Genomic DNA, 15,143 nt, shown 5'->3' with positions numbered 1-15,143 from the left:
ACATGAGCCCACTGATGTGGCTGCATCAAGCACTTACTTTGCTTTATATTGCCAGCCAGGTCTATCTTTTAAATCTACAGTTAGACATATTTGCAGTTTTTTTTTCTTTCTTTTTTTTTTTTGCTATGCATTTTTTTTTCTAAGTTTAGATAGAATGATCACGTAGCCACAGTGAAGAGGGTTTACACGGTGGGAGGAAGTGGGAGTACCCTTACAGAACTCATGTCTGCTCAAGGAAAACATGCAAACTGCCCTAAGAAAGGCTTACAGACCCCATTCAATAAATTAGAATATTTCTGAAAGGTTCATTTATATCAGGAATTATTACTAAGTGAGACATATTGCAAAGATCAATTGCACAGAGGTGGATGTGTGAAAGCCTTTGTTTCTGCAAATTGTCATGATTTTTAACTTACAGGTAATGAAAACATGACTATTACATAAAACCGACAAAACAAAATCTATTTTTAAAAACGGAAATGTGAGCTTAATGAAAAGTAAGTTTAATAACTGCCTAAAGGTTGTTATTTTCAGAAGGTAATTATAATCTGACAAACAGAACTCGTCAGGATGTTTTTTCTAGTTTATTGAATGTGACTGAACGAACCAGTCGTATTCATCCAACCAGAGCCGACAGCCTACCCACAGACCATGAAGGATTTCTAGTTTACAACTGTTTCATAGTCTAATAAGATTTTTACTATTAAATATTTTAGCACCATTTAGACGGCCCGTGGATTATATGTTACATATTATTTATACATCATAATTTAGCTGTGTTATCATTGCTTAATTCATCTGGTGAAGGAGCTCCAGTAAAGGTCTCGTTTAGACAAAATGGCAGCCATAAAAAACAACAAGGTTCTAGACTCCTCTTTAATCCCACACCACTGAGTCAACCTGTGTCATAGTTTTTCCCTCGATGTTGGTAAAAAAAAAAAAAAAGAACTGTCCAACCTCTGAACCGCCAACATCAACTTTCAGAAATGACCCAACAGTTTTTATGCAGCTCAGGCTGATCATTTTTCTATCTGCTGTCATGACACACTGACAGCGCGTCCCTATGACAAGGCATTCATCAGCAAATAAAAATAGCTTGACGACAGAAAAAAGTAAGAGTTTGACTCCTCTCACACAGAAGATCCGTCTATTCCAGTCTGGAGATGCGAATATCCGAATCATGAAGCTGTGATTAACATGGGGTCGGTCAGGAGGCCAGCAATCAAAAGTTCATTAATATGAGAGAAGGAACATAAAGCTATGCTGCTTTAAGGTCATTGTTTCACACTTAACATGTGAAACCATCATTCTGATCAAAAGAAAAAAATTATCTGAACAGGTGAGTCATCCCCAAGCAAAACAATAAAAGACAGACGTTTCAAATTTCTGTGATCATCTTTTTATTGTAAGAGTGTGGTAACACTTTCTAAATGCATGATTATCTGATGTTGTAGAAGTAATCACATGACTCCACAAAGGGCTGACAATCGATTTATATCCTTATGATTAATTCATGTGTGAGAGAAATGTGAGTTTTACCTTGACTAAGAAGCATTCTCGTTATTCATTTATTATGACTCATTAGATTTTAAACCTGTTACACTGAAATGGAAATGTTGAGCAGAATAAAAAGCTGATAATAAATCACACTGTAAAAGCAAATATTTTCATATATATATATATATATATACTCTTGTCCCTAGTGGGGTATACAGAAAATGTACACTCCATGTGCTGGAGATAGACACGTTTGCTGGTGCCTATCTCCAGCGAAGGTTTCGGGCCAGAGGTGGGGTACAGGGCAACACACAGACAGGAGAAACAACCATGCACACACACACGCGCACACACACACACACACCTAGGGAGAATTTAGAGAAACCAATTAACCTGAGAGTCATGTTTTTTGGACTGTGGGAGGAAGCCGGAGTACCCAGAGAGAACCCACCATGCACAAGGAGAACATGCAAACTCCATGCAGAAAGACCCCAGTCTTAAACTCAGGTAGGTCCTGTTGAGAGCTCCTCAGCCGTTAATATCTTAACCACAGCAGGATGGTGACTCACTTTACCTTGGCTTTTGACCGACTTTTACTCAGACCTGAGAAGAGACAAAAACTTATTTCTATTATCTTAACAGAGCTGCCATCTTAAAAATGAAAGTAGAAGTATTTCATTTACACTGCAGTTAAATCAGCATCAAGACTGAACTCATGTGGGAACGGTAGCTATGGCTACGTTCACCCAGCAGGTCAATTCATATTTTTTGATGAAATCCAATTTTATGTTTTATAATAATAATAATAATTGTCCATTGTTATCTAACTTGGTGGAAGTCGCTCTGGCTTCTGGATCTGGCTTCTGGAACACTTTTTAGCAGAGGCAGAGAAAATCTGACAAGTTTTATGGGCTTTTGCACTTCAGTAACTATGGCAACCCAACAGTAACCTGCACTACTGGACCAAAACATCTTTTCTACAATCTGAACAACGACAGGTCACGGTTAAAATAAAATGTTCTGAACTTTCAGTACTTTTTGCCCCACATGGTGGAAAACACAAAGATCATAATAAAGCCGTGGTACAGACTGAAGGACGTCGCTGTTTCTGAAGGACAAATTGTTCCCCGGCTCTCTTCATAGCACCGTCCTACGGAAACCAGAACTTATTAAAGCATTGGACGAAGAATCAACCCCACACAGGGACTGAATGTGATTATGTGACTAAAATGATGACACAGGAACTATGGTAGTTCTCCAAATTTCTTCTCCAGAAAAAATATTCCCTCACAATGTCCAAGACCATCTAAACTCAAATCAAATAATTTGGCAGAGTCTTAAACATCAGTAACAGAAGACACACTGTAGCTGAATATGATAGAGCCTCAGTTAAACACTTCAGTTTAAATAAAGTGAAACTGAAACAACAAATCCTAAAGGTTGCATATTAAACTGCACAACAGCATTATGGAGCAAATACACAGCAGTTGCTTCCATCGGGTGCTGAAGACGCACACATGTCATGGGCTGGTTAACACTGCCACTGTCAACATTTACATATCGTCAACTTCCTAAAATTATGGCCTAAGTCGTTCTCAGTTGAAACCAGATATTTTACACTCAATAAAAAGACACAAACACATTTTTTTATCTCACTGTCTGAAGTTAAATCAGACCAAACTTAGCATTTGCAAAATTATCTTTATTTGCTAAATAGCAAGAACATATTTTTAGATATATATATTTTTTATAAGAGTTTGCATACATTTGCTCAGTGTCAGAAATTATTGTCTTTAAAAATGTGTTCATCTAATAGACATCATTTTGGTCATTCTAACTGAGCTAAAACAAGAAAGTTTTGGTTTGATTTAACTTTAACTGGAAAAAGTGCGTATGTTTTATTCAGTGTGTGTAAAGACCTGGTTTCAGTACATGCATGTACTTCTTACAACACAACAGATTTTCTTCCTTTGCAGTTTTGCATTAGTAAGAGGGAGAACTTCCTGGTTAATGCTGACTGATGCTGGACTAACCTGAAGTCCCTGATGACATTAAAACCTGCAGCAAACTGCCTGGGAGGCCATGCTGATGCTAATGTCAGGAGGATTCTTTCATTTTTCCTCTTTAAATATGAATTTATTTTTACTATAAAGTCAACATTCCAAACAATTCAAGAGATTTACAGTGAGTTATTACACATTTGGTTATTTTGAAGGTTGAGGAGCTAATTACAGATGAGTGGATGCAGCTGGGGAGGGAGTAGGTGTGGGAAATATCTTAACTTTGAAAACAGCTGGGGTGGGAAGCAACAAAAGATGGCCGAGCTGAAGTGGAAAAACGTAGAGAAACAAAAAGAATGAAAGGGGGAAAAGAAAGCTGAACAACAAATGACAATAGCTGAACTAATGCAAGGAATAAACTAAAATGGCAAGACAGCAACAATGAATGCATAATCAAAAGAAGTAAGTGAAACTAAAAGTGCAGACAACAAAGGATCATCATACAACTCATGTGAGTGGTAAAACTATTGGTCATGATTATGTTTTTGTAATAACTTGTCCTGGTTCAATCTTTCTCACAAGATTAAAAATTGCTGAATGTGAACCAGAAATGAATCAGTTAAGTTAAAACGGCTAAGCTACATCCAACCTCAAGCGTTGATATTGTATCTGCGTGTTGCACCGTACAAACCAGTCTCCGATTACACCGATTTTCATTCTGAGAATTAAACATTAAAAATCTTGCAGCCGTGACCCCGTCCAGAGTCTATCTTCTGTCTCAGCAAGAGAAAGAGAGAGAAAAAGGAACTACGGTCTTCTGCTTTTTGGTTCCAACATGATAGATAATATTCTACTCTGTCACTGTTGGTGCAGATGTTCTCTGGGTTAGATAAGAAAAGTCACAGTCACCGTTGTAGATGGAGCTTTAACAGACGTTCAAGCTCGGTTTCTGTAGAACTGATTTCGCAATCAAGAGTCAACAGTCCAGTCATGTCTTGCCAGGAGTGGTCAGCGGTTATAGAAGGGTCAGAACGGGGTTGCAGGGTGTGGTGGGCCCCCGTATACGTTAAGCATTTAAGTTGCTCAGTGTACTCTTTTGCATTTTTCATGTTCTGGAAAGTGGACAGGAAAACACGAGGACGGATATTTTCCGCCAACGGGCGTTTCCATCGGTGCAGTCAGTGCAAATTAAAACTGGAAGAAGACTTTGTGGTCGCAGTGGACTAGAAATGACTAGTAGAAAATCACACATCAACACGTCTTCACAAGCAAACCACAGATAAGACAGCTGCACTCTCTTCACATGCAACACACTCCCGTCTTCCATGGCTGTTTCTCACCAGAGATAAGATTCACGTTCGAATTTTTTGTTACTTATGCATTTAAACGTCCGCTACAAAAGCTGAAATCGCCTGACTTTTTTTAAAATTATTTTTCACCACCACGAAGCTAAAAACGGTAATTAGATGTGTGCAACCTGCATCAGTTCGAAAAAACACTTTCAGAGTTCACCTTCTCAGCTCTGAGTGACAAAACGGATGCAAATGGCCGAGTGTGTGACAGAGTACAAAGTACTGAGAAAATCAAATCAGTTCTGCTAAAACAGAATTGGCCCCTGCTAAGTTTGATGCCGCGGGGGAGAGAGAGAGAGAGAATACATGACGATCAGCAGAAGTGGTGCTGAGATGAACGTCTGGCGTGGAAGCACAACCGATACCATTTTTTTTTCCGTTTTTTTTTACCCTACATTTGAGAAATTTTACACCCCAAGCAACATCAGAAACGTCAGGTGTGAGAAAAAAAAAAAAGTGAAAACAATTGTAGTAACCGATTTTTTTTCAACATTTTCAAAAGGAAATACAGACAAAAAGTTCATTCAGTCAAATATATCCACTCCAAATTGATCAGTGGTGCCAAACAGTTCAGTCCAGTTCAGTTCTTTATTCAAACTGGTTAAAAAGCGCTCTGTCAGTCTGAGGAAACCCGGCAGATCGCATCGACTCGCTGACTTGCAGCATTCAGGCGTTTTGGACAATGCCTGGTGTTATGTGGTGTTGGCACATAACACCAGGCATCTTTCTGCGACTGCAGAAAGATGCCTGACACGAGGCAGAAAGATGTCTGCCTCGTGTCAGCAATCCCTCACACTGCACTGTAAAAACACGACATTTTGACAAATCTCGTTGCTTAGTTTCTTGTGCAAATATCTCAACTTTGAGACAAGGCAAAACTAACTTACAAGTCACTTTTGAGTAGGATAAAGAAGCTTGTTTTAAATCAATAATTCTGGAATATTGATAAAAAGTACCAGTTCAATTGGGAGCTTAGAACATGGGAAAAATATCTAGTTTTCTATTATTTTTAACTTGTTTTGAGAAAGTGTTTTTGCAGTGTGAGGATGCAACAGTGGAGAGGAAAACCTTCATCAGAGTGAACGCCCATCTGCCACAATCAACTGAGGTTTGAGAAAACAGAGAACACACATGCGCACGCGCACACACACACATGCACACACTCAAAAAACAGAACCACTGACCCAGACGTACTTTCTATATTTGCGAAAAGTAAAAAGCTATGGGCAGCAGTAGCTCCTTCAGTGGCTTCATCAAGGAAAGAAACTCAGCTAAACGGATCCGGAGCCAAGTGTTTCATCAACAGCTAAAAAGAGCCAGACCAGATGTAGCTGAGGGAACCTGAAGGTGAAGGTTGAAAAAAAAAGAAGCAAATAATGCAGAATTGGAGAGTAGTAAGGGAAAGTTACAGAGTGGGGAATAGCACATAACACCAGTTTTAAAGTCCCTACACTGGCTCCCTGTAGCAAAGAGAATAGACTTTAAAATACTGTTATTAGTTTATAAATAACTGAACAGCTCAGCACCGCAATACATTACAGATCTGCTGTTGTTGTACCAACCTTCCAGACCCCTCAGGTCTTCTGGCTCTGGTTCTGCTCTGCATCCCCAGAACCAGAACTAAATGAGAAGCAGCATTCAGCCGCACCACAAATTTGGAACAAACTTCCAGAAAACTGTAAAACAGCTGAAACACCGAGTTTAAATCTCGACTAAAAACCAGCCTGTTTAGAGTTGTATTTGAAATGTAATCAATTACAAATTTAATGATGGCATTTGACTTAATGTAATGTTTTGATTGCTGATTCTATGTTGCATGACTTTGTGTTTATGATGTAAAGCACTTTGTAATGCCTTGCTACTGAAATGTGCTATACAAATAAAACTTGATTGATTGATTGATTGTAGTGGTCCTCCAGCAGTCTGAGCCTGTAGCAACATAACTAGAGTCATCTCAGGATAGCATGAGCCAACCTAACTATAAGAAAGATTTAAGGCTTTGGTCTTAAAAGTAGACAGAGTGTCTGCCTCAGACTAAATGATCTGTCTCCCATTCTAGTTTTAGAAGCTCTATGAACCAACGTGCTCTGTTAGGAACATCAGGACCAGTCAGATCAGCAGCTGTATGATGGAGTTTGATTATTAATGTCTTTAAATGAGGGAAGGAGAATTGTGAAGTCTATTCTGTGTTTAACAAGAAGCCAAATGAAAACAATACATACATAAAGCCAAGGAAAAGCTCTGAAATATTCAGAACAAAAAAAAAGAAGATCCGGAGGCCGATTTAAGTTTGACTGTGCCTGTTGAACTCTGACCTTTCAAATAGTTGCTTCATCTCCTCAAGCACACAATGACCAGGAAACACACCGCAGCTTTTCTCCAAGTCCACACACCAACGTCCCCGGCCAGATTCTTGGTGTTGGAGAATTTACAACCAGAAACGGCTGCAAAGCCTGCGAACAAGGGGAGCTGCTGATCACAGTGATGGATGTGTGTGTGTGTGTGTGTAGGCATGTGTGTGTGTGAGATTTGTGGAGTGTTTACAACATAAATCCAAAGATATGTTGAGAGAGAGAGAGAGTTTATTTTCCATTTTTTCCCCTCCTTGTTCCTCAGAATCTGCTGAACCCTGGAGTTGCACCGTCAATCAGGAGTTGGACCAGAACATTTAGCTGGTTCTAACGCCCCCCTGCCCCCCTCAAAGCTCTCTCCATTTTAAAAAAAATAAAAGTTACAGGATGCAAGATTGGAGTTTGGGGGGGGGTGAAGGTGTGAAAAACAACGACTCTGAGTGTGAAAGAAGAACCGTCTTGGAGTCGGGAGTGTCCAGTAAATCATTCATTGTGTTCACACTCTGTCCCTATCTGCTGGCCGCAGGTGGTACCGGGCTGGAAGCTGGATGAGGTTCGGCCCGCCACTCCCAGGGTGGGGGGGCGAGAGGAGAGAGAGTGAGACCTGATTGCTTAGTTGAAGGGGAAAGCGTGGAGAGAGTTTAAAACAAAGAGAAAGGGGTGTTAAAGTGCGGTTAGTGCTTCAGAGCCAAGGGAACGTGTGGGAGGATAAGATAGCAAAATGCGGTTTTCATTCTGATACCACACTGAGATGGGGGGTGCAGAGGCGAACGCTTCACTCTCAGTGAGTGGAACTGAGCGGGGATGTAAATGCAGGGAAAAGTCGGTTTAGCCACAACAGGCCATGCAGCAGGAATCAGTCACAGACAGTCACACAGATCCTGCGTCTGCTGCGGAGCGGAGATCTGTTTGGAGAGTTCAGCTCAAATCTTCGTTTTCTAGAGCAACAAAGATTTGAAATGGGCCCGTTGTACTTCTTCTCGGTGTGCTCACGGCAGCCCCACCTGCAGACTGGAAGGAAAAGATCGCTTGTTTTCAAACGTTTTTTGCTTTAACACAGAAAAAGTTGATTTCACTGGAATTAAAGTTGCAGATATTTTGCCCTTCATCTTGAACGAGTTTGCATGCAACTCTGCCCCAGTCAGTTCTGGCCAGCTTCCATCCCCACAGCATGATGTCATCACCACCATGTTTTACTGGAATAAATGGACAAAAACTGCTTTGTACTCATCTAATCATCGCTCCTTTTTTCACATGTTTGCCTTGTGTTTGGAAGCAAGGTGTTGCTTTGCCACTTCTCAATAAATGCTAGACGTGTAGATTGGATCTTATAGCCAACAGATTCTCCCACTGGAGTTGTGGGTCAGTGCAGCTCCCCCAGAGTTGCTTCAGTCCTTTTAGCTGCTTCAGTTCCCTAACAAACCTCTAAAGATTTTCATAGAACAACTGAATTCATATTATTACACGAGTAAACTGTTTGCCTATGCTGTGTCAATTTATTTGCTTTTTATATTGTTCATTTCTTGCTAGGGATGCACAATATATCGGCTTTACATTGGTATCGGCTGAGGCTAGAAATTTTTTTCACATATTGGCAAAATAGGTAGAACCAGGTTGTTATTAACGACCGGTGTGTATTTCCGTTTTGTGCGTGTTTTAGAAGTGTGAGGAGAGGGGGAGCGGTCGTGTGTTTTATGCTTTGTGTTTTTCAGTCATGTGACGGTCATAGTGATGTAGTGCAGGATTGTGATGTGCTTCACAGCGAAGTGATGTCAGCGATGGGGTTGCTTTTAATCAATCAATCAAGTTGATTTGTACAGCACATTTCAGCAACAAAGTGCTTAACATTGTAAAAACATTTTAAAAATATATATATATATAAACATCATAAACACACCAAAAAGTCACCAGTTGAGGCAGACATCACATTTTGTCACATGCCATTGATAAAATAATTATTACACATCAAATCTGTTGGTCAATGTTCCATTTATTACGGTTCAAAAGCAGCTCTAAGCAGGTGGGGTTTAAGCTTTGCTTTAAAGGAACTCAGTGTTTCGGCTGTTTTGCAGTTTTCTTGAAGTTTGCTCCAGATTTGTGGCACATAGAAGCTGAATGCAGCTTCTCTGTGTTTGGTTCTGGTTCTGGGGACACAGACACAAGTACCAGTAGGTACTTCTACACGGTGTCGAGAGGGTAGGTGGATATAAATATATATATTTAAAAATACATGACATTGGTAAATATCAGTTATCGGGGTATTAATATCCGATGTCGATATCGGCCCACATTTTCACTTTAGCACAGTGGTGCTACTTCACAGGTTAGCACCACTTAGTTCCTGTTCTATCAAAAAAAATCCACATTAAAAAAACCCTTAAGGTTTGTTTTTGCGGGTCAGAGGTCATCAATGCGTTTATGAGATACTGTCTGCTGGACACCGCAGGTGCAGCCAAGATGGTCACCGTTTCTACAAGTTCAAATCAAGACAACAGATCACGACAACAGTGCAGCAGCAACAGCTGCTGCTGCAGTCTGCTTCTTGTAAACATTCACACACATGCGGTGCAAACGCTGCAGCCTCAGGTGTATTTAAAACTACTAAGAGCCCCCTACATACACACACACACACACACACACCCCACACTGTCTCAAGGCCCAAAAAGGGGTTCGAGGTTGAGCCTGAGAAAATAACCTTATGGCTTCACTCAGTGCAGAGGGCTTTATTTAACCCCGAGAGCGCATGATCCGCACCTCAGACAGAGGCAGACAGCTGCAGCAAAAAGGGAAAGCATTTATATATACATATATAAAAAAACAGAAAGCCATACCACCACTGCACTCACTCCCAGGCTGCCATCACTGCAACCGGGCCTCTGCTTCAATCACATACCCCCTTTAATAGTCAGAGAGCGAGAATCAGGCCTGTGGTGGAGGCGGGTGGTGGTGGGGTGGGTAGGGGGGGATGAAGGGGACACAAGTGAGAAGCCTGTGGCAGCACTGATAGCGTCCTATCGACTCTGCCTTTGGTTTCCTGTTCTGAGTCAGTGTGTAACCCGGGTCTAGCATGTTGTCACACTGCACTGTCCCTGTAAGGGCTGAAAATAATCAGAGACTCACATTTACTGTACTCACATAGTCACTCAAATGCATCATCAAACCTTTGGAAGACTGGGAGAAGGAGAAGGAGAAGGTGGGGTTCAAAGCTTTTAGTCTTGTTTGTCTTTTGATTGGTAAAAAAAAAAAAAAAAAGTGTGACCCTCTTATTAGAGGACGAGGTGAGAGTTTGGCCATAAAATTCAAATGCAGGCAAAAAGTTTTTCAGTTGTTTCCTCTTTTATTTTTTATTTTTATTTTTCACAAAAAAGGGGGTCAAGTAAAGAAATCATAAAAAATTAAAAAAAAGTTAATTTTCTTATAAAAGTCTATTTGTAAAATTTGAGCATGAAGTGTCAAACAGGGAATGAAGCTATCCCCCACCCTGCCTCCCCCTTTAGCCCCCTTAAAGAAGAGGGAAGTCCAGTTTTAAAAGGCAACATGATTTATTTCAGTTCAATGCATATGCAGAACGATTCGAGCTCCACTGCCTTCTTTTATCAAAGCATGAATCAGTGTTTCTGTGTTTCTGTCATGGCTGACTAACAGGAAAATTAATTTCTGAGGGGAGGGGGAAGAAAACAAGAATGTGTGTGAAAGAGAGAGAGTAAATAGGCGTCAGAGTCAGTGAAGTGTGGTTCTTTTAGAAGAAAGTCGCTTGTGGTGACTTTCTGCAGTTTTGGGGAGCATTTAGACACAGACACACACACACACACACACACACAGGCACCCATACAAACACTAGGACAGAGTGTGTCCTCAGAACTGGGACATGGTGGCTGCAGTATCACGGCTCTGTGAGTATCAGACATGTGTTTCAGCTTCATGCCTATCTGCCTTCTGATTGCACTTCTCTCACTTGATGCAGCTGCTGCAAACAAACTCTGCTCCCACAACAAGCTGCAGCAAACACAAAAAGAAAATCGATGCTGCTTTGCTTTTTCAAACTGACCTTAAACAGTTTCCAGAGGCTTTGCAATGATTTGGATTCACAGTCTGACAGATTTCTGCTGAAAATGTCTTCATGTGATTCAACCTGTGCTCACCATTCCATACGGTTCTTAAACTCCCCTTCCTGCTCCGCGGGCCGCCTGACTGGGCCTCAACCCGGCCCGGCCCGGCCCGGCTCGGTTCGGCCCGGCCCGACAAGGCAGCGCAGGCTTTAATGATGTAAAACAATAAGGCTGAAGTCAGTGCAGGTAAGCTGAAGCAGTGAGGCTGTAAAGCGATAGCCGCGCTCCCCACCAGCAGGCTGTCGTGCATCTCATTAACCGGATCACTTTTCAGCCGGGCCAACAGGCGGGTCATTATCCATCAGAACCGAGCCCGGTCCGGCCTGACCGGCGACAACAAACACGCTTTTAGAGACGTTGGACTTCTTCTATGACGAGACAGAAATGTGTACATTTTAGGGAGTTTTATTTCTGTGTTGTTCTGATGGAACTCTAAAGGTCTGATAAAAAAATTTAAAAATAAAAAAAGAGAGAGAGAAAGAAAAATAAGAAGCACATCCTGATTCTTCTCGGATTCCTTTTAAACGAGCCGTGAGGTCAACCATGAATCCATATAAAAAAAATAAAAAAACAAAACAAAAACAGCTGATTGGATTCTGTAGAGGGATGGATCCAGAATAGTTTTAGCTTTCAACTTCCAATATAACAGATATTAGTTTAATACTGTATATTAATTAAAAAGCACATCAGCTTAAAATGTGTTTACGGTTTTCTAAGGAGTTATTTATTTATTTTCATTTCTTCTCGTGTTTGCAAATATGTTTTATTGTGAACATTTCCGTCATTTAGTTTGTCCTCCAAACAGGATTCGGCTGTTTAAACCACCATGTTGACAACAGGCTTTGTGTTGTATTTATTATCGATCATTTCTTTAAAATACCGCAAAATTCCGCTAACGTTTTAATTTAAATCTTGGTCTGGTGTGAGGGACAGACATTCAACAGGGGGCACGATAGCAGGACAACAATAAACATATTGATGGACATTTTAAAAACAATAACATATTTCACCTGAACTGCGCATGTCATAACGTGGACATTCAGTTCCAGCTTTGCTCTTGTCTACAAACTATACATTTCAGATTAATTACAAACATAAATATATAGAATATATTGTATTCTATTTTAAAATCCTTTGTTTGCTTGTTTAATCCACTAATTAAAATAATAAAACACTCATCGATATGATGTCCAACTCATCTTCCTCGGAGTGGACACACCATCTATAGAGGACAGAAAGTATCAAAGGACATAATAACTAATGTAACTCCCGGTGGACAGCGGGGCAGAAAGCGGGTGTGTGTAGGAGGGGGGTCCGCCACGCTTTTGGCATCCTGCCCCCTGGTGACATCTGGTGAACTGCACCGCTTGTTTCTGAGCATGCGTAATGAGGGGCCAGAAATCCCAAACGCCGTCTCGCCTGACAAGCAGCGGTGTTCCAATCTGTCCAGAGAGACGCTCCGAGCCGCTTGGCGAGAGAGGAAGAGCCGAGGAGCTTCAAGAGTCCCGCATCATGCCGAGGTCCTTCCTGGTGAAGAGCAAACGGGCCCACAGCTACCACCAGCCCCGCTGCCCGGACGATGGCTACTCCAGGCTGGACACTCTCCTGGCACACGTACGCGCAGGTGGGTACATGTCTGCTTAATTATCAATGGGAACTGTAGCATAGGAGCGAGTTTTCTTTTTGTTTGCTTGCTTGTTTGTTTTTGCTTGTCAGTGGAAATGATTCAAATAAAAGATGCGTTTCCCCGCGCTGTCAGCAGCCAGCAGGTCTCAGGGGGAGTTCGCAACCAAACTGGAGCCCGAGGAGAGCCTGAGCGCCGGCAGGGAGTCCCCGGGGTCGAGCCGGCGGTCCGGGGGGTCGCTGTCCTCCAGCTCCCCGCTGAGCTGCGGCGGCAGCGGGTGTGAGCCCCACTCCGACTGTGATTTCTGGCGTCCGCCGTCTCCGTCTTCCTCACCAGGTCTGCGACAAACTCATCTTATCCGGAAAAGTTGAAAAGTTTGTTGGAATTTCTGCCGACGGGGAACTGAACGAGTTTTGATCAAATAAGTTCCTAATATTTTCATTCATATTAATCGTTTTTATTTCCTGACTTGTATTATTATTATTAATATTATTATTATTATTATTATTATTATTATTATTATTATTATTATTTTATTATTAAATTTGAAACGACAATTGATAAAGATTGAGGCACAAATGATAAAACAAAAATGATTAAACCAAACTAATTTCTTTCTTACTCTGATTCTTGAATATTTATGTCAGAAACAATGATCTATATCTCCAAGTTATTGAAATGAAATCTCCTAAATGCCCCCTCTACCCCTTCCGCCCCCTAGACTCGGAGAAATGCCCCACACCCGCAGCGGAGGACGCCCCCTTCAACATCCCGCTCCTTCCTTACTCCTGGTCGGCGTACTCCGGCGCAGATCTGAGGCATCTGGTTCAGGGGCCCTACCAGCGCCAGCGGCATATCCGGGGCCACGGGGGGTCCCATTCACCCGCAGCGGGGATCTACGGGACAGAGCAATGTGGCGGCGGCGGCGGCAGTGAGCGCGTTTACCCGCAGCGGGGCCTCGGGTCCGGCTGTTACCAGGAGTATTCCCCGTGCGCGGCCCGCGGGATCTACAGGATGCGGGTCGGGGGCGAGCTGTACGCTGAGGCCAAGCAGAAGGAAATCAAATCTGAGGAAGTCTTTCTGCACTCTAACCTGGAGGAAAACGGATCCTACAAGTGCATCAAATGCTGCAAGGTGGCGCTTTACTTTAAAGACAAATCCTGTTTTAATCTGGGGATGGCCAGATTTCTTACACATTTAATTTAAATAAATGAAAAAATATATAATTTTAAACATATTGATAAATGTGTTTAAATGTATATATCCCCCCCCCCCCCATACGTTTCTAATTTTATTGTGTTTTATTTCCCAAAGGTTTTCTCCACACCCCACGGCCTGGAGGTTCATGTCCGGCGCTCACACAGCGGGACGCGGCCTTTTGAGTGCGGGATCTGCGGGAAAACCTTCGGACACGCAGTGAGCCTGGATCAGCACCGAGCTGTTCACTCCCAGGTACCAGCTTCAGTCTGAAACCATCCAGGAAGACGACGCTCAGGGGCCTTTGAGGGCCCACGTGGTCAGAATTTATGCAAAAGGCCCTGATGAATATATATAGTAAATTGCTATTTACTAATTGCTATTAGTAAATAGCAATTCATATCGGTGGAATAAATTCAAATATAATCAAAAAGTTCATTTATTTCAGTAATTTAACTCATGCAACTCATATATAAAAACATGGGACAGAGTGACCAATTTGAAGCGTTTTAAATTAATTTTGACGATTATGGCTTATAGTTCATAAAATTCCGAGCTAATTTCTCTAAAATAGAAAAAACATGTATACAGAAATCTGGACTTACCAGAAATACTAAAGATTTGGAATCAGTCAGAGCTCCTTTTGCATAAATTCCTGCAGGAATGCGGTGTGGCATGGAGGTGAAGCGCTAATGGCTCCTTCAGCTCTCTGAGCTCATCTTCTGTCTTTACTGTTACTTAGTAAAATCACAGCAACATCAGAGTTATTGAAGCAGCTTTTGGTGCCTTTGGCAGTAATTAAGCACCAAGTCCAGCTGGAAAATAACCTCAGAATCTCCATAGAGCCGGTCAGCAGGTGGAAGAATGAAGAGCTCTGGAATTTCAGATAACCTGGCTCTCCAAATCATCTCCAGCTGCTTCCGTCATTTTTTTAAAAACGCTCATTAGAGAAGGTTGAAAAGACGAAAGCAGCAAAATTCAAAAGTATTTCCCCAATTTCACACACACACACA

General features: G+C 41.7%; 1 protein-coding gene across 3 annotated transcripts in view; it reads left to right on the top strand.

Moving 5' to 3' along the window:
- The first annotated feature begins 10,995 nt into the window (after positions 1–10,995).
- gfi1aa (growth factor independent 1A transcription repressor a) overlaps positions 10,996–15,143 on the top strand; it is a 6,183-nt gene continuing 2,035 nt past the window's right edge. The window contains exons 1-5 of one of the 3 annotated variants that reach the window (XM_017309851.1): positions 10,996–11,093; positions 12,760–12,933; positions 13,069–13,269; positions 13,655–14,067; positions 14,248–14,385. In XM_017309851.1, the coding sequence (XP_017165340.1) occupies positions 12,822–12,933; positions 13,069–13,269; positions 13,655–14,067; positions 14,248–14,385 (864 nt within the window). In that variant the 5' untranslated portion in view covers positions 10,996–11,093; positions 12,760–12,821. Of the gene's footprint in view, positions 11,094–12,605; positions 12,934–13,068; positions 13,270–13,654; positions 14,068–14,247; positions 14,386–15,143 lie in introns of those variants that run through there. The other 2 variants (XM_008433366.2, XM_017309850.1) reach the window with 2 other exon arrangements.

The sequence above is a fragment of the Poecilia reticulata genome, linkage group LG17 (assembly GCF_000633615.1).
Source record: "Poecilia reticulata strain Guanapo linkage group LG17, Guppy_female_1.0+MT, whole genome shotgun sequence".
NCBI lineage: Eukaryota > Metazoa > Chordata > Actinopteri > Cyprinodontiformes > Poeciliidae > Poecilia > Poecilia reticulata.
This window is presented reverse-complemented; position numbering and strand designations above follow the sequence as displayed.